General features: G+C 32.4%; 1 protein-coding gene across 1 annotated transcript; it reads right to left on the bottom strand.

The window, feature by feature from the left end:
* Positions 1–5621: 5621 nt before the first annotated feature.
* On the bottom strand, positions 5622–15708 carry LOC120090284 (putative mitochondrial saccharopine dehydrogenase-like oxidoreductase At5g39410). Its single transcript, XM_090306641.1, has 2 exons — positions 14816–15708; positions 5622–6462 (listed from the first exon to the last, which is right to left on the bottom strand). Exons 1-2 carry the CDS (start codon positions 15497–15499, stop codon positions 5791–5793), a joined length of 1356 nt encoding a protein of 451 aa, XP_090162767.1. The 5' UTR covers positions 15500–15708; the 3' UTR covers positions 5622–5790.
* Between the last annotated feature and the right edge of the window lie 4139 nt (positions 15709–19847).

Raw genomic sequence — 19847 nt, 5'->3', positions numbered from 1 at the left:
TCAAGGAATATGTGAAAGAATGTGGCTCAAAATCATTCTATCTAAACTTAAAATCAAAGCAGAAGGACCGATGGAAGTACACTGTGATAATCAAGCTACTATAAGTATCGCCAAAGAACCCTATCCATCATGATCGCATAAAACATATGGACATTGATCGACATTTTATTAAAGAAAAAATTGAAAACAAAAGCATCTCCCTCAACTACATACCTACCAAGAGACAAATTGCTGACATACTTACAAAGGTCCTATTCAAGAATATGTTTGAAGACTTAAAAAACAAGTTGGACTTGATCAACATATACAGCCCAGCTTGAGGGGGAGTGTTGAATATGGAAAGCCTTATACTTTCCTTACCCAGTTGGATTTTATTCCTTGTAAATTGCATTTTCTCTGATTCTTACCATATGTACATTTTTTTTGTTATAAGTTTTTTCCATAGTTGGCTAACATAGTTATATATATAAGGGATGCTCTCTCTTGTAAAATCACGAGAAAAATAAGAGAAAGGTTTATAGTTACAACAATAATACTTGTACTCGATTTTCTTTCCTTGTTTGTGGCTTCGAGGCTCCTTGGAGTTCTACACAACACCACTATTATCAGAATAAAGGGCAGTGGGCATTAACATTTTTGGAACTACTTCTAAGTCTGTCAGAAACTTCCTGAGCCAAACAGGTTCGTTCGCGGATCCACAAGCAGTTACATACTCTACCTCTATGGTAAGTCAGCAATACAACCTTGCTTGATGTTTCGCCATACTATAGCTCCCTTATTAAGAGAAAATACTGATCATGATGTGGATTTCCTAGAATATACAAACATATAGTTTCAAAGTCAATATGTCTTGTAAGGATCAAATCCTTAGCACCATATACGAGCATATAGTTTCTCCTTCTCCTAAGATACTTGAGAATGGTCTTAATCGTAGTCAAGTGATCAATCCTGAATTGGATTGATATCTACTGACTATTCTTATTACATAGAAGATGTTTGGCCTCGTACAAAACATTGTATACACTAGGCTACCCACTACAGATGCATAGGAAATCTATTTCATTTCCTCAACCTCTTGAGGTGTCTTTGGACATTGTTCCTTAGACAAGATAATTCCATGTCTAAAAGGTATAATCCTTTCTTGGAATTCTGCATCAAATACTTAAAAAGCATTTTGTCGATATACGATACTTGAGACAAGACCAATGTTTTGTTCTTACGGTTCCTAATAAGTTCGATCCCTAGAATAAACTATGTTTTACCTAAATATTTCGTTTGAAATTGAGCAAATAGCTCTTTCTTTATATCAGTTAGTAAACCCAAATCAATCTTAATGAGTAAGATATCATCCATATATAACACTAAGAAAGCTACTGAACTGTTGATGATCTTCTTATAAACATAAGGTTCATCAACATTTTGGTCAAAGATATAGAACTTGACCACAATATCAAATCTTATATTCCAAGATCGAGAAGCCTATTTCAATCCATAAATGGACCAATTAAGCTTGTAAACTTTTTGTTATTGACCTTGTTTAATGAATCCCTTTGGTTGATTTATATAGATAGTCTCATCAAGATTATTGTTTAAAAAGGCAAACTTGACGACCATATGCCATATTTCATAGTCATAATATCAATGGACAAGAGAATTCAGATAGACTTAAGGATAACAATAGGTGAGAAAATTTCTTCAAAGTTTACTCTCTCAACGTGGGTATAACCCTTTGCCACTAGTCTAGCATTAAAGGATTACACTTTACCATCTACACCTCTCGGTCTCTTATAGATCCATTTGTAACCTATAGGTTTTATCCTATCAGGCTAATCTACAAGATCCTAGACAGAACTGAAGTACATAGACTTCATTTCTAGATTCATGACTTTAACCCATTCATCTTTGTCCACATCAACCATTACCTATTTGTAGGTTAATGAATCCTCAACGTCATCATCTACTATGATTGCTTGAGTTTCTGTTTAACCAAAATATCGAGTAGGTTGGGTTATAAATCTCCTACTATGTCGAGGCTCTCTCAACTCTTGAGAAGGGTGTACTTGGCTAAATAAAGCAACATCAAGCAACTCTTGTTGAAGTGCTAGCTTATTCAACAACTCTTGTCAAAGTTTCAGTAGTCTCGTTGGAAAACTCATTGAGTACGGTTTTACTTCTTGGTTTATATTCCCTAATGTGGTCTTCCTCCAAGAAAGTAGCATTTTTCTATACAAATACTTTATTCTCTTTTGGATCATAAAAGAGACCACCTCACATTTCTTTGGAGCATCCTACAAATAGGCATAACTTTGTAGCACATGAGTTGGACACCCCCAAATCTTAAGATGTTATAAACTACTTTTACGACCTCTCTATAATTCAAAAGATGTCTTAGAAACACTTTTTTATGGAACTTTGTTCAAAAGATAATTTGTAGTCTTCCCTGCATAACCCCAGAATGAGTTAGGTAAATAAGCATAATCCATCATCAACTAACCATGTCTAATAGGGTTCTGTTTCTCCTCTCTGATACACCATTTTATTGAGGTGTACCAAGTGTTGAGAGTTGAGATATGATTCCATGTTCTATCAAATAGTCATGGAATCTCACATCCATATACTCTCCACCTCGACCTACTTAAAGTGTTTTTATATTTTTACCCAATAAAATCTCAACTTCAGGCTTATACTTCTTGAACTTTTTAAGTGTATCAGACTTATGTTCCATCAGGTAAACATACCTATATCTAGAATAATCATCTATAAAAGTGATAAAATATTCATACTCTCCTCTTCACTTAACATTTATCAAATCACAAAGGTCTGAATGTACAAGTTCTAAGGGCTCATTGGCTCTATAACATTTAACCTTTTCCTGTAAAAGGTTATTTGTCATTTTTCCTTCTAGACAAGATTCACATATAGGTAAAGAATTTTCCTCTAACGCTTTTAGAAGTCCACTCTCAACCAACCTCTCAATTTTATTGAGATTTATGTGATCGAGTCTTAAATGCCAAAGATGGACATTTTCTTTTGGAGAAACTTTTAGCATTTTATTTTGTGTAGTAGCAGTGTTTAACATATCAACATTATGGAGCATTTTCGATGCTAACAGCCTTAGCGCATATAAGTTATTTTCGTTTATTGCTGAACAAATATGAATACCATTTTTCGAAATAAAGACTTTATCACAAATAAATGATATATTATATGAGTGTTCCAATAAAATAGATACTGAAATCAAATTCCTTTTAAAATTAGGAACAAAAAATACATTGTCTAACAATATAAATTTAGAATAAAAAAAATGACTTTAAGCTCCCAACTGCTACCCTATCCTAACTCGCAGAGTCATATCTATAGCCTCTAGGTGCCATCATGGACTAGTTTCCTATAGAGAAAGAGAAAAAGTGGTTAGTGGCCCCTGAATCAAATATCCAGGCAGAATCATCATTTTCCACTAATCAAGTTTTAAAAACTAGTAAATCATATTTACTTTCTTTTGCTTTCTTCTTCTTAGCTAAATATTTTGGACAGTTCCTTTTCTAATCCTTATCCTAGTTGCAATAAAAACAGGTTCCCTTTGCAACCTTAGCCTTTTTTCCCTTGTGGACGGAAACAACAGGGGTAGCTTTATTCCCCTTACCACCTTTCTTCTTCTTCTATTTCTTTAGTCAGAAGAATAAGGTGCAGACTTCATCCTAGAGGTAGAACCCATGTGAATTTTTTTGAGGAACTGGCAACATTTGCCTGCCCATATTGTCCTTTGACTTTCGTCAAGGACTCGTAAGTCAGCAACTCGTTGAGAAGAGTCATAAGAATGTATTCCATTTTGTTCATTACAGTGTTGCTGCGTAACTACAAGAAACTCTTTGGAAGAGTCTTCAGGATAAAGCTTACTTGGCTGGACTCGTCTATAATAGCCCCATTCATTTCTGCCACGTTGAAGTGGACCATCATGTTAAGGACATGCTTCCTAATAGATGATCCTTCGTTCATCCTGGTGTTGAAGATGAACTTGAGAGCGTTGTGCTTGAGATGTGTGGACGATTGCCCAAACATCTCATGTAGTGACTCTATGATCTCACGTGCAGTGATCATGACCTTATGCTTTTTGGCCAAGACTTCAGTTAAGCTTGCTAAAATGTAAGCTCAAGCCTCTTCTTGGCCTTAGTCTACTCGACATAGGCATCATGAACATTTCGTGATGCGTTGGGTCCAGGGATTGGAGGATACTCATCTGTTAGGGCAAATTTTAGGTCATTGATGACCAAGATAGTGTTTATCGTATTTTTCCAACTAATATAATTTTTGTCAGTTAATTTGTCGACACAAAGTAACAAAATAACAGTGCTAGTCATGATTATAAGAGTGCTAAAACAAAACAAATTATTTATATTAGATATTTTTTCAAAAACTCATTTTATCCAATAAAATTTAGAAAAAAATTAATGAATCTTAATATCATTTAATTTTGCAATGAGACTTTAGAGATTTAGAATAAATGCCACCTCGGGGTGTGCAATTATTCCTTCACTGAATTGAAACATTTTCGATCAAATATTGCATCAGAATAACTTTTATTCTTATAATATTTAACTATCATTGATTTGGTTAATAAATCATTAACTTCCTTAATATTTTCTAGTAAGTGTAACCCTTCATTTTCAACCCAATAGCCCCACCCCATTAGCCTGCCTAAGGGAGAATATAATTGGTGCAATAATCAGCGCCTAAAACACATATGATTATGACTCACACTAAAACAGTTGGTACTCCAAACAGACTATTATATTCCATATACTATTATAATTTATAGACTATAATAATATAACTAACTCAACATCCAAATAATTCTTAAATTTTTGCAAATTTTAAAGTATTGGAACTAAATTGTTGCATTTCATGAAAGTTTAGAAACCAAAAGTGGTTTTTAGCCATACTAGGGTGTGTTTGGAATACCTCTCTAAGTGATTAAATTAATAAATAAGTTATTTTGAAAAATATTCATGTGTTTGCCAACTACTTAAAATGGATTTTAAAAAAATGAGTTTATAAAATAAGTTAGTTTTGGGATAAACGCTTGAAACTAACTTTTAGAAAAATGAATTTTAAGTGTTTAATGGTTAATCTCTCCCTAATTTGTATGGAAAACTTCAATAATCGCTACCGACAAACCTCCAACCATAATCTCCAGCAACCGCCACGGGCCAATCTCCAGCCACCACTTCCAACGGTTGCCGTCTGCCACATCTGGTGATAGCTATTGGCCAACCTCCGACCACCTCTTCCGGTGACCCTCCATCGGCCAACCTCCGATCACCACTTCCGGTAACCTTAATCAGTCAACCTACGATCACCATCTCCAACGACCGACACTGGCTACCTCCGACCACCATATCCGATGACCATTGGTCAACTCCGACCATCACCTCCATCTGCAAATTCTTTTATAGTAATTTGAAACTAGTATATAACAAAACCAAACAAATTTTTATATAAAAACACTGTTGAAAAAGAGTTGCCAAACATGTATATGTGTTTTTATTCGGAAGAGTTTTTATCCAAAATATGCATTCTTGAAAAACATTTTTTTCGTAAATCATTCCAAATAAGGCGTCAAATTAGAAAAAAGAAACAAATGGAACAATAATAATATTAGTCACATGCACATAGCTCATCACATTCTCTCTTTTCTCTTGAAGTTAAAGGTTGAAAACAATAACGATTGCAATAATAATAATAATAATATATATACGATCTAAATTAAACCCGCATCACCACACACATTCTCTAAGCATTCTTTGGAATAACGTCAAAAGATATGCCATTCTCTTGAAGTCTTTGTTGAAGATCAGTTGGTCCAAACACAATACCTGGAGTTAGAACTCCTCCTTTTGGCAGAACCCCACGTTTAGTTAGAACAATCAAAGCACATTGAATAAGGATTATGGAAGTGGTTGTATACCCAGGCTCAGGCCCCATCAATCTCGTTACAATTTCCTTATTATATCCTTCTTCATCTTCTCCACTATCATCAAACCCACGTCCCACGAACCACATTTTGAACGAGCCATTTTTTACTTCATCTTCTGGACCTTTCTTTTTGAACAAACCAATGCTAAAAATGAAAGGGAATGTCAAGAGAAGCCACCTTCCAAATGAATATTTAGCAAACATCCCTATCAAAATCCCAGCTGCCACAAACCGTCGGATTTCAAAGTAGGATTTCGAGCAAATCTTTACTCCGAAACGAGCTGGCTTCACTGATGACCAAAATTTCTTTCTTTGTTCGATGTCTTCAGGAGTTTCGTTCAGGCCAGGAAGGCCTCGGGGATTTTCAGCTAAAGTAGAGAGTGTTCTTCGAATTACACTTGAATCAGCCGAAGGTAATCTCACAGCCCAAAGGCCTAGATCCTTGTTGTGCTCTATTAAAGGTTTCTTAGGAAGAACAGATCCAGGAATCTGCAAAAATTCAACAACCTCAGAGCTTGGAATCATTAATTAATTTCAAGCATGTTCAAGATTCTAAAAACACAACTATATATGGGTTTTCAAAAAATTTAATGAACCGAACAATCAGATCAATTCAATATAATCTTATTACGATTTGAATCAGGTTATTATCAACTCATTTTAGTTGGATTGGATTAAATTTATGGATTATCAAATAATAACATTATTTATAACACTTTTACACAATTAATTATAATTAAATAATTTAACACAGAACACTTATTCTAGAAGACAATTCCAAACATATCCTTAAGTCAAATGAAATCAATTTTAATTTTGATTGGTATAAAATCAATTTTAAAAGTGTTGACCAAACATTAAAATGATTTAATTAAAATCACTTTTAACAAATCATTTATTAATAAATTAATTTTGTTAAAATAACTATTTCTAAAAACACTCCCAAACCTGCCCTCACGTTATAATGTTATACTGTAGAAGTATCTTATTTCTAGAAATTTATTTTATAGGTTTGTTATAATACTATCTTAACCTTGCTCCCTTGCTTTCCTAATATAAAATATTGTCTTTAGTCCCACCTTTTAATAATATATTAACTTCATAACAAAACATATAAGAGAATGTGAGTCACCAACTTATCTTGAGTGGAGTGGACTAATGAGCCTCCCATTATAATAGTTGAAACTCTCGATTATTATAATTCATACTTAGTTATAGTAAATTATTTGAAAATCCTCATTGTCTATGTTGTTTATTATTTTGTAGTTATCTTAGCTCTTTCATCATTTAATTCAGATTAAATAGTATGTATCTAAACACATATTATCATAACTCAACCAAATAGTATGTATAAACACATATTATTATAACCCAGCACCCATAAATCAACTTGGTAATTAAATAACAACAATAATCAGTTAAAGCAAATAAATTTGGCAAGATTTTCAAGTAATAAATAGTTAAATATTATGTTGGTGAAAATTGAGTTTTTAAGGAAAATAGCTTTTGAGAATCCCATACTGGTTAAGTTGAGGAATGAACTCTACTTCTTATACTCTCATGTTGGACTTTGGTTTTGGACCCTAAGGGGTATCTATGTTTGAGAGGGAGTGAGGAGATAGATCAATGTGGGTATGGTAGAAATCCCACCGTGTGCCCCCGTCCGTTTGATCGGACGAACATGGCATGGCGTGGCTAGGCAAGGCACATGTTCGGGTGGCTGGGCCCCACTTCCCTCTCACACATCATTTTTTTCATTCTCCCAATGCTCTCAATCACTCCCTCTCTTCTGTTTTTCTGAGCAATCCAATTTAAAGGTGTGAGTTTCCAATCGATGATGGTGCATTTCCAACCAATACCTTTTTTTTTATCATGAGGACGAATGGCCGTATTGGTGACCTACTTGCACACTTGGGCAGAACCACAAAATATCTTAAAGAGAGTGAGATCTGTGACTCAATCTATAACGAGCTTCTTGCAGGTTTCGTTCCTTGCCCGATCGTCATTTCCTTACCGTTCGCCCGTTTGTTGTTGTCCTGTTCATCATTTGAGGATTCCCATTTCCAACAATTTTAAAACAACTCCCATCTACCAAAATTTTGTAATAGCCTTTGCAAGCAACAACGACATTATGACATCAGACCTCAACCGTTCATTCCGATTCGAAGGAGCAAACCTCAAAGGGTAGAAGTAGAAGATGTTTTTTCTTACCGTAAAAAAGGTTGCCAGCGTTTGTACTATGGATAAGCCAACCGTCTTGATAGAAGATCCAACTGAACAACAGATAAAAGAATCTGCTGACTGGGAGGAGAAACATTTTTTACGTAAAAATTTTATATTAAATGGTTTGATTGATAATCTGTATGACTACTACAACACAATGAAGACTGCAAAGGAAGTTTAGGACGCCCTGCAAAAGAAGTACGACATCGAGGAGGTTGGGTCCAAGAAATATGTTGTCAGCCATTACCTCAAGTTTCAGATAACTGATAACAAATCTGTGGATGCCCAGTCCTATGAACTGCAGAAGATAGCCCATGAGATAATTACTGAAGGTATGCCTCTAGACAAACAATTTAAATTTATTGTTATTATTGATAAACTGCCCCCTTTGTGGAAAGATTTTAAGAAAACGTCGAGCCATAAGACCAAGGAGTTTTCCTTGGAGAGTCTTATCACCCGGCTAAGGATTGAAGAGGAAGCCCGAAAGTAGGACCAGAGGGAGGAGGTGAATGTCGTACTTAGGAGATCCACCTTTGCCATGGTCAAACCTGACCAAAAATCAAAGCGGATAAAGAGAAATGGTCAAAACCATGGTCCAACAACCAGAACCAACAAAAAAAAGCAGAAACCCCCTTTAGAAGAAACAGTATAGTTCCTTTGCTTTAATTATAACAAACTTGAACAAATGGCTAGGAACTGTAGAAACAAATGTCGTCCTACTGGTAAGGCGAACCTGACAGAAGAACCGTTAGTTTCCATGATCATAGAAGTAAATATGACTGGTGGTTCTGAGGGATGGTGGATAGACACTAGCGCTATGCGCCATGTTTGTCAACACCTTAGTCTCTTTAAAACCTATACTGAAACTACGGATAATAATATTCTGTTAGAGGATCACCACTCTATGAAAGTTGTTGGAACTGACAAGGTGGAGCTGAAGTTCACTTTTGAGAAGACCTTCACGTTGAAGGATGTCTTGCACACTTCGGAGATAAGAAAGAACTTAGTCTCAGGCTATCTCCTCAACAAGGTCAGATTTACTCAAACCATAGGAACAAACTTATATACCCGCACTAAGAATAATGTACTTGAAGGGAAGGGTTATGCAACAGAGGGAATGTTCAAATTAAATTTCAACCTTAATAAAATGAGATCTTTTGTGTATATGTTGTGTCTATGAATGTTTGGCATGCTCGACACTATCATGTTAATAAGAAACTAATTAGTAACATGATTAGGCTGAAAATGATACCTAAGTTCCCTAAATGAATTTGATAAATGGGAATATTGTAATCAAACTAAAATTACTAAAAATCTGCATAAATCTGTACTTAGGATATCTGAACCTCTAGACTTGATTCATTCTGATTTATGTGAATTTGATGGCATCTTGACTAGGAATAGTAAAATATATTTTATTACTTTTATTGATGATTGCTCTGATTTTACTTTTGTATATTTGTTGAAAAACAAAGGTGATGCATTTGATGCCTTCAAAATGTTTGTATCTGAAGTACAAAATCAATTTAATAGAAAGATTAAAAGACTTCATAGTGATAGGGGAATTGAGTACGGCTCAAACAACTTTAATGAGTTCTTTAACTCACATAGAATAATACACGAAAAGACTGCACCCTACTCTCTTGAAATAAACGGAAAAGCCAAAAGGAAAAATAGAATTTTAGTTGAGCTAGTAGTTGTTATTTTACTTAATTCAGAAGTCACGTCTTATTGATGGGGTGAAATCATCCTTACCGTGTGTTATCTTCTAAATAGAATCCCAAAGTCTAAAAACACAACTTCATCTTACGAAATCCTCAAGAATAAGAAACCAAACTTGTCAATTTTAGAACAATGGGTTGTCTAGCCGATGTAAGGATTCCAGACCCGAAAAGAAAAAAGCTAGCTAGTAGAGCCTATGAGTGTGTCTTTATAGGCTATGCTATAAATAGTAAAGCCTATAGGTTCTGTGATCTAGTAAACCAAGTGATCATTGAGTCAAATGATGTCGATTTCTTTGAGAATAGATTTCCTTTTAAATCGAAAAATAGTAGAGGCTCGGGATCCACTAATCTATCCCTAGTTAGAAATTGAACCTCTATAAAAGAAACCAAACCAGAACCTAGAAGAAGCAAAAGATCTAGAATCGCCAAGGATTTCAGGAATGACTTCCAGACCTATAACATAGAAGAAAATCCTAAAGATCTAAAAGTTGCCTTGTCCTTAGTAGATGCCAACTTATGGCAAGGAGCCATAAATGATGAGATGAACCCACTTGAGTCAAATAGGACTTGGCACTTAGTAAATCCCCTAGGTTGCAAGACAATAGGATGCAAATGAATCTTAAGAAAAAACTTAGACTTGATGGAACAGTTGACAAGTTTAAAACAAGGTTAGTGGCAAAGGGCTTTAAACAAAGAGAAAACATAGACTTCTTTGACACCTTTTCCCCTGTCACTAGAATTACCTCAATCCGTGTTTTGTTATCTCTCGCTGCTCTTTATAACCTCGTAGTACATCAAATGGATGTAAAAATCGTCTTCTTAAATGGTGAACTTGAAGAAGAAATTTACATGGAACAACCTGAAGGTTTTTTAGTCCATGGTCAAGAAAATAAGGTTTGTAAACTAGATATATCTCTCTATGGTCTAAAACAAGCTTCTAAGCAATGGCATGAAAATTTTGATAACCTAATCCTATCTAAAGGTTTCAAGGTTAATGAAAGTGACAAATACATCTACTATAAATTTGAAAATAATCTTTGCACTAGGTCTGATATAGCTTATGCTGTAAGATTCCTTTGAAGGTTTACAAGAAAACCTAGTTTAGAGCATTAGAATGCTATAGAAATGTTTATGAGGTACTTGAAGAAAACCCAAAACCTAGAGTTACATTATAAGTTTCCTGTTGTTCTGGAAGGATTCAGCGATGCTGATTGGAACTCCCTCTCGGATGATTCAAAGGCTACATATGGCTATATCTTCAATATAGTAGGCGAAGTTATCTCTTGGAAGTCCAAGAAACAGATTATTTTAGCTCAATCTATGATAGAGTTAGAAATAATAGCACTAGCGACAGCTGGTAAAGAAGCAGGCTAGCTTAGAAGTCTGCTATCAAAGATTCCCCAATAGGAAAAGCTGGTACCAGCCATATTGATCTATTGCGATAGTACTGCAACAATTGCAAAAGTTCAAAATCGTCTTTATAACATAAAGATACGACAAATACATCATAAGCACAGTACCATTAGAGAGTTTCTCACTACTGGTGTCGTTAGAGTGGATCATATACGGACTGATGAGAACTTGGTCGATCCTTTAACAAAAGAACTGACCAGAGAGAAGGTTTTCAAGACCTCATAAAGGATGAAACTCATACCTATAGACTCATAAATAACCAAGTGATATTTAGTGAATCGTGCTAAAATGAACCCGGAGTTCCATTCCTATGACATAAAGTTTGAGCATGATATCCTGAAACGTAAGAGAGGTTGAACGCAGTTCTTAATGAGATCTATACTTGATGTCATGTGCGATACCTAGCTACAGGAGTACTCTTGATAGACTCACCTATGTGTATGTGAATGTGGAAGTAGGAGCTGCTTCCTGTGGAGTTTTTTTAGGCAAACTCTCTAGAGCGTTCACTAAACCGGGGATACACGTGTTAGGTCTTAAAGCACGGGCATTCGAACTACACCCTAATGACATTGCGTGTGAGATGTTGTTAGAGATAGAGTTCAAAACCAGGGTTACTTTAGTATATTCTGAATCATCTACACTACGTAAAGGTTCAAATCGTAAAATACCTTTACTTATGCATAGTGTTGTATGGACTGAAACTACTCGATGGAAAATGTTTTTCTTATATTTTTAAATTTTCAAGTGGGGGATTGTTGCTGAAAATTGAATTTTTAATGGAAATGACTTTTGAGAATCCTACATTAGTTAAGTTAAGGAATGAACTCTACTTCTTATACTCCCATATTAGACCTTGGGTTTGGACCTCAAGAGGTACCCATGTTTTGGAGAGAGTGAGAAGATAGACCAATGTGGGTACAATGAAAATCTCACACACGCGCCGCCGTCCAGACGAGGCAAGGCGAGGCGCGTGTGTGACTATTTTTTTAAATAATTTTTTTTTTATTTTGTTTGTTATAATAATTATTTTTATTTCAAGTGTTTCAGACACATCATTTTTTCATTCTCCCAATGATGCTCTCAATCACTCCCTCTCTTTTGTTTTTCCCTTTTTCCGAGCAATCCAGTCTGAAGGTGTGAGTTTCCTGTCGGTGACGGATTATTTCTAACCGAGAATGTTTTTGGGTTGTTTTATCCTAGGGACGACGTGGCCGTATTGGTGACCTGCTTGCACACTTGGGCGGAGCCGAGAAATGTCTTAAAGAAAGCGATATCTGTGACTCAGCCTATAACAAGCTTCTGTTTTGCAAGTTTTGTTCCTTGCCCGACCGTCATTTTTTGACCGTTCGCCCGTTCGTTGAGGGTTCCCTTTCCAACATATTATATTGACAAGTATTCTTAATGGGGTGTAAGGATTGAAATTTAAAAATTTTAAGAAATCAATTGAATGGAGTAGGCTAGGTTGGTTCATAACCATATTTGTCGGTCGATTTGATTTTCTAAAAAATTAAAAAGAAAAAAGAAGTTTGTCAATTCCAATTTGTACAGTTTTTATATATTATTTAGAGTCTGTTGGATTCAGATTTTATTCCAAAACATAAAAGAGTTTTTTTAGTAGCGAATGAATTTCTAACTTCAAGAAATATAGAGATAGTATATATTAAGTAGCGTTAGGTTAAAGCACATATTCACTAGAAGTAGTGGTTTTGATGTTTATTTTAAATGTTTCTTAATATGAAACTTCATGTAATAAAGCAATAATTATTATGAAGATTTTGTTTATTTTGTTGGTAAACATTTTAAAAAAATAATTGCAAATTTAATTAAATATTTATTGTATATAACAATAATTCAAAACAATTTAAAGTCCTTCAAATAAATACTTGACTTTATATTTTTTATTTGAAATTTTGCTTCTTTTCTATCATTTTCTTTACAATAATTTCATATTTCTTAAAGAAGAAACATATAAATTCATAGCAAAAGTTTAAAGACAATAACTAGTTTAAAAAAAAAAAGAAAAAAAAAAAACTATTTGTTGATCCATTTGATAACTTTAATTCTAAACTTTTGAAAATTGTGCTTCTTCTTTTTATTACCATAATTTTCATGGAGAAAATTTAAAAACAAAAACAGGTCTATAAATGATATCACACAACTTTTTCTTTTAGTTTTCAAAATTCAGAATTTAAAAAAAATAAAATAAAATAAATTTATGAGTGTTTATAAACTTAATTTTGAAAAAACAAATACTTTTATTTGTTTTTAAAATAGTACTTCTTTCTCTTAAATTTCTTAAACATTACTTTCTAATTTTACTAGCAAAGTAACATTATATTTTCAATACATAAATATGATTATTTCATTAAATAATTAAAATTTAGCAGTATTTGGGTGTACTTTTTGCAGTTTACTCCAACTACTGAAGAAAGAAAACTCAATGATATTTAAGAAAAAGAAGAAAGTAGTGTTTGCCACGTTACAAATTGTGATAAACTATGGTTAAACGATCAAATGAACGGTAAACAAAAAATTGATTCATCCACCTTCAGGCTTATCAATGGGCTCGAAGCTCAAAAATCGATTAAAGTCCAGCCCAAGTTCAGTCCAAAGTCAATGTTTGACCAACCTAACTCATTCTCACACATTTACTCAATTGGAGTGAATATAGATTACCATTTAGAAAAATATGGGCCAACCCTTTTGGGACATGTATTTGGATCGCCACATTGGGTTGAACTTATCATTAGGCTAACCAAAAGTATATATTTTATATATTAAACAAGTATATTTTTAAATATTACTTTTTAAATATATCAAAGTTTTTAAATAACATAAAATTTAAAAAGTGTTAAAAAAAAAAAAAAAAAAATAAAGCCTTTTAAGAAAACTAAATATTAAATAAAACTTTATAAAAAATCAATAAAAATATAATAAATTTTGATATAATATTTCTTTGAGAAGATCTAATTAATATATATATATATAGTTAGATAATTAATATTTAATGAACTAATCAAATAAGTCGACTCAAGCCTAATCAAAGCTCATCCCAAAATTTTGATCCAATGAGTCAAGTCTAAAGGTTGGATCATGAACTTGACTATTGAAAATTTGACCTACCTAATCCAAGATCAAATGATGCTTTAGACCATTGGGATTAGATCATACCTTCACTTTTTAGGATGAGGGTGGATCAACCTAATCTTTCTCTTTCCGTTTTTTAAATAAAAATTTCTTTTAGTTTACCAATATTTAGAAATGATTAAAATATTTTAAAATCTTCAATCTTCAATCCAAAAATTTAAGGTGAAAGTAAAAGATCTATATTTTATTCACATAAAAAAAAAAAGGTGATTATTTTAATAATTTATTTTTTTAAAAAAATTATAATTGGCACGTGGCAACTTTTTTTTCTTTGTATATTAAAAAGTTGAGAGGTTGGTTGTAGGATATATGAGTAGAGAGAAATTATTGCTGACCATTATTGGGCGACGTGTAGGGGGTCTTGAGCGTCTGAGTCGAACCAACTCGGCATGATTAGCCACACCCAAAACAGCGGATTCGTAAGTCCCAAAGTTGAAACCCATTCCTCTATCATACTCCACGCTCACATACGCTTCCACCCAACTCGGCGCTGATTTCCCAACCCATTGCCTCGAATTGTAAATCAAACCCAATTCAGCTGGAACCGAATCAAACCCACATCCCGAAACCACCAAACTCCCACTCTCAACCGCCCTCTCATCATACTCTGCCTCCATTCTCTCCATAAACTCTGGCTCCCCACATATGTCCAAGTAATCGCACCCTGTTTCCACGCACGCCGCAACCACCGGCTCACCGTGTCGGCGGAACGGCCCAACGCAGTTCAGAATCAGCTTGGTTTGGGAGCAGAGGTGGTGAATGGATTGGGGTTCGGCGATATTGGAAATAAGGAGGGGAATGGGCGGCGGAGGCAGGGGATGAGCTGCCCATTTGAGGGCTTTGGTGAGTTTGGCGTGGTCTCGACCGGCGAGAGCGAGAGATTTGAGAGGAGAAGAAGGAGATGGGTTGAGGAATTTGAGAGCTTCACGGACAACGTACTTGCCTGTGAAACCAGTGGCTCCTAAGATTATGAGATCGTAGAGAGGGGTGGAAAGAACTTGTTGAGGTCCTCCACTCATTGTTTAAGGAAGGGTGGAAGATGGAAATGGAAGTTGCTATGGGGAATGATATAAATAGGGGTATAAAGTAAGTAAGAGAAAAACTTGGTAAATTATTTTTTATTTGTGTGTAAAATGAATGCCTATGGTATTGCTCAATACTCATGCATCCTCTCTACACATCCTTTTACAAATGTTGTTTGGTATATAAATAGGGATATAAGAATAAGGATGAATTTTATTTTTCCGAATCCAAGTCAAGTTTTGAAAACTAAATTAAATAAAGATAGTTTTTTAAATGTGTTTCTATTTATTTATTTTTTAATGTTTCTACAATTTGACTAAGAATTCAAATGACTATCGCTTAAAAAATAAATGAAGAAATGGTAAAAAAAAAAAAAAAACACGGTTTTCAAAAACTAAAAACCAAATGGTTATCAAATATGTATTTATTTTGAGTTTTGAGTTTTTGAATATTAAGCTTAGACACTATTTCAATTTTCCATATATATAAGTTTCATGGTTTAGTTATATACTTTTTGTTAATGTTTTAAAAAATTAAATCAAATTTTGAAAATTAAAAAATATATATTGTGAGTTTTTAGAATTTGATTAAAATTAGAGTGATTCTTTAAAAAAAAAAAAAATGTGAAACCCATAATATAGAAGTTTGGTAGAAAACAAACATAACCTTTGAAAAACACAAAATACTAAAAATGAAACCATTATCAAATGGAGTCTTGGTTTTTAGTTTTTCATTTTCTAAAAAATTAAGTTTATAAACACTACTAGCTAGTTGCACTTTTAGTATCTTATTAATTTTGTTATCTTAATTTTAACCATGTTTCAAAATCGAATTGAAATTTTGAAAAAAAAATTATAAAATGTTTATGTTTTTGGAATTTGAGTGAGAATTCAAATATTTCATTGAGGAATATGAAGATCATAATAAAGATATTAGAAAGAAATAAGCATAAATTAATAATAAATAATAATTATTATTATTATAATTTAGCAAAATCATTATCAAACAAAGTTTTAATAATCCATATTTTTAGTTTTTGGATAGTTCAACAACAATATGTAGGAGTGAAAGATTCGATCATTTATCTACGTTAAGTCAGGAATATAAGTTTTTGAACCTATTGAACTACGCACTCGAATGATACAACAGGTTTGAATTTGGGTTAAACAAACAAGAGAAACCCATCCTATAGAGTTGATATGACCTATATAGAACAATGTTCTATTTCAAAATGATTAAGTAAAACATTAACCTGATATATATTAATTAATTTGAGAGATATATGTCTTAACCAATTGACATGTGACCGCTTGGTTGAGGAATCTATCGCTTAAATTAGGCTTAAATCGACATTGGTAAAAGCAATATAAATTAATTTAGGAACTCAACTAGTTAATTATTAAATATTGTTAAAAAAAATTAATGCGTTTAAGTTTGATTGAATATATTAATTGTGATTAATTACTTAAACTTGAATATATTAATTGTGATTAATTAGTTTGTACTTGATTATATATATAGTTAAAGGTAATTGTTTTAAATGATAAAACTACTAGAAATAGTTTCAAATATAGCAAAATGACATTGTTTATCATTGATAGATAGTGTGACATTTTGCTATATTTATAAATAAGTTGACTCATTTTCTTATATTTGAAAACAACTCTATAGTTAATGAACGAATGAATTAGAATCAGAAAATCCAAATAATTATTATTATTAAGTTAAAATAAGATTTTTGTACATGTATTCTGAAGTTTCTTCAATTTTAATTCCTATACTTTCAAAATATCCATTTTTAGTTTCCGTACTTTCAATAAATCTTAAATTTTGTCCCTCGAAGTTAATATTTTTTTTTTATAAAAAATGGTATAATAATAATAATTTTCATGCAAAAAAATAAGTGAATATATTTTCAAATTTTTTAGAAAAAAATACTAATAGAACGGTAATAATTTTTTGTTTGAAAAAATCAACAATAAACTAGTAGGAGGGATCATATTTCATATTTATTAGAAGTACATAGTAAAATTGGATATGTCAAAGTACATGGATTAAAATTGAATAAATTCCAAAGTACATGAACCAAAATAATCATTTAACCTGTTTTGATAACATTTATTTTCTTTAAAAAAAAGGAGTTAATATTGATTATTACACGTTATTAATTAGAAATAATCAGCTTTTATAATTATCTTATTAATTAGATCTTAAATAATAATGCTTTCCCTAAATAATAATAAATGAATAATCATTACAATAAAATTGGGATTTCATGATAGTAAAATTCTCACCATTAAAATTCATGCAGTTAACTACAACAATAATGGATTTCCATGACATTATAGTGAAAACAAATTGCGTTTGGAGGGAGGAAAGTGTCATAACATTTTTTAGTTGTTGTATCACCCGTAAAAGTATGAGTATCAGTGATATTTTTGAAAAATGTCATAACTAGACTTTTAACGATAATTGTCAATAATAAACAATTACTGATAATTATAAATTGTCACCGACAAAATTTACTATAACAAGTTATCATTGTTATCATTTAATTCAAATTTGGTTTATTATTGTAGTATTATGGATATTAACAACAATTATAAGATGTTAAAATGAATATATAGTTACATTTTTTTTTTGTTAAGAATATCTAAACCACACCACTTTTTATTATCAAGAGTACGTGAATCATGACAAATATTTTATGTCAACAAATGTTCTATCACGGCACATTTGTATTGTTACAAAGTTTCATATTATGACACTTTTGTATCGTCAATAAAATACATGTTTTGATAGTTTGTTATTTATTTGAATCTTGTCAACACATGATAAAGCTGATAATATATTTTTACAAATAGATCGTCTAATAAACATTGGTAAAAGTTTTACTGGAAGCTAGTTATGTTGAATGAAAACAAAAGTGAGCTTAACTCAATAAAAATTGGCATGACCTTTCACCTTAGAGATTAGAGGTTCAAATCGTTTGATCCTCATCCCCATAGTTGTTATACTAAAAAAATAATAAAAATTTTCTTTCAATCATAAGTTATCACGTTATTATTTTAAATTAATGATAAAGATACATATTGTTAATTTTGAGTCCAATTACAAATTAACTTGTATAGATCAAATAAGTTTGGTGTAATCAAATTGGATTGTTTATAATAGAAATGACTTCACAAAATGGACCTCTTTTAGAGACTCATATTACTTCATAGTTAACAAAGAAAGGAATCACAAATATGAAAATGTGACCTAAAGTATACCCATCCAACACTATATTTGTTATAGTAATTGACCTCAATATTTCAAATAATAGGGGTATATATAAATACACCGAAAATTGATCCAACCGACTAATCGACATATATATTAGTCTTTTTTAAAAAAAAAAAATTAAGAGAAATTATGTAGAATGATCAGAACCAGATACCCAATTGAAAAAAGTGACCACTATTTGAATCTTATGATTTATGGCCATAATGTGATGCATAGGCTCGTTACTGAATTTTTCAATTTTGCCTCCTCCCTAGAATCCAACGCTTCCATCAATTAAGGATGGATATATCTTCCAAAATTTAAGCAAAATTCAGTTTTTTTTTTTTAAAAAAAAATACAATGTTGAATATCTCGTCTCCTCCTCATAAATTTTTTATTTATATATTTCAAATTCACGCTATATTCTCAAATCTTGTCTAATATTTCATTTTATTTATTTTTTTATGAAATTCAATTTTAGAACTTTTAAACGTGTGGTAGAGCACCATAAAATCGGTCCTAGCTTCGTTTTCTGGCTACTCCTAGAGTTTGCAATTGCGGGGAGAACCTACAAATATGGAAGTTGGTGTATCATTAATGTGAATTTAGGTAAAGAATTGGTTTTTGAATTGCATTGCATATGGAGAAGGATTGATTTGGGATGTGTGGTAGTGTTAAATCACATTCGGATGTAGCTACTTCTTTGTCACTGTGAACCTTTGGTGTTGGCACGCCCTCCAATTTGATAGATAATTCCAGAAATAATGTAATCGGCAAGACCGGGTTCGAGACAAAAATTCCGAACAAGGTATTTAAAATGTATGTATGTATGCTTTATTATCACTTTGGACTCTATTTAGTTTACCCCTAACCCCTTTTCTTTTTAGTATAGTGTATTTCCATGACTCAACAAAAATTTTAGTAATTAAGTTCAAAGTATTTGTGTGGCTTCTACTCAAATAAATATATTAGAAATTTGCAAAGCTCAATCCAAAGTTGCAACACTATATTTAGGTACAAGGTATTCCTTTTTCTCAAAAGGAAGGAATCGTAGATTGAATTTGTGTGGCTTCTTGTTAT

This window comes from Benincasa hispida, chromosome 11 (genome assembly GCF_027475165.1).
Source record: "Benincasa hispida cultivar pf3 chromosome 11, pf3_genome.v1.1, whole genome shotgun sequence".
Classification (NCBI taxonomy): Eukaryota; Viridiplantae; Streptophyta; class Magnoliopsida; order Cucurbitales; family Cucurbitaceae; genus Benincasa; species Benincasa hispida.
Note: the sequence above shows the minus strand (reverse complement) of the source record. Positions and strands in the feature narration are given on the sequence as shown.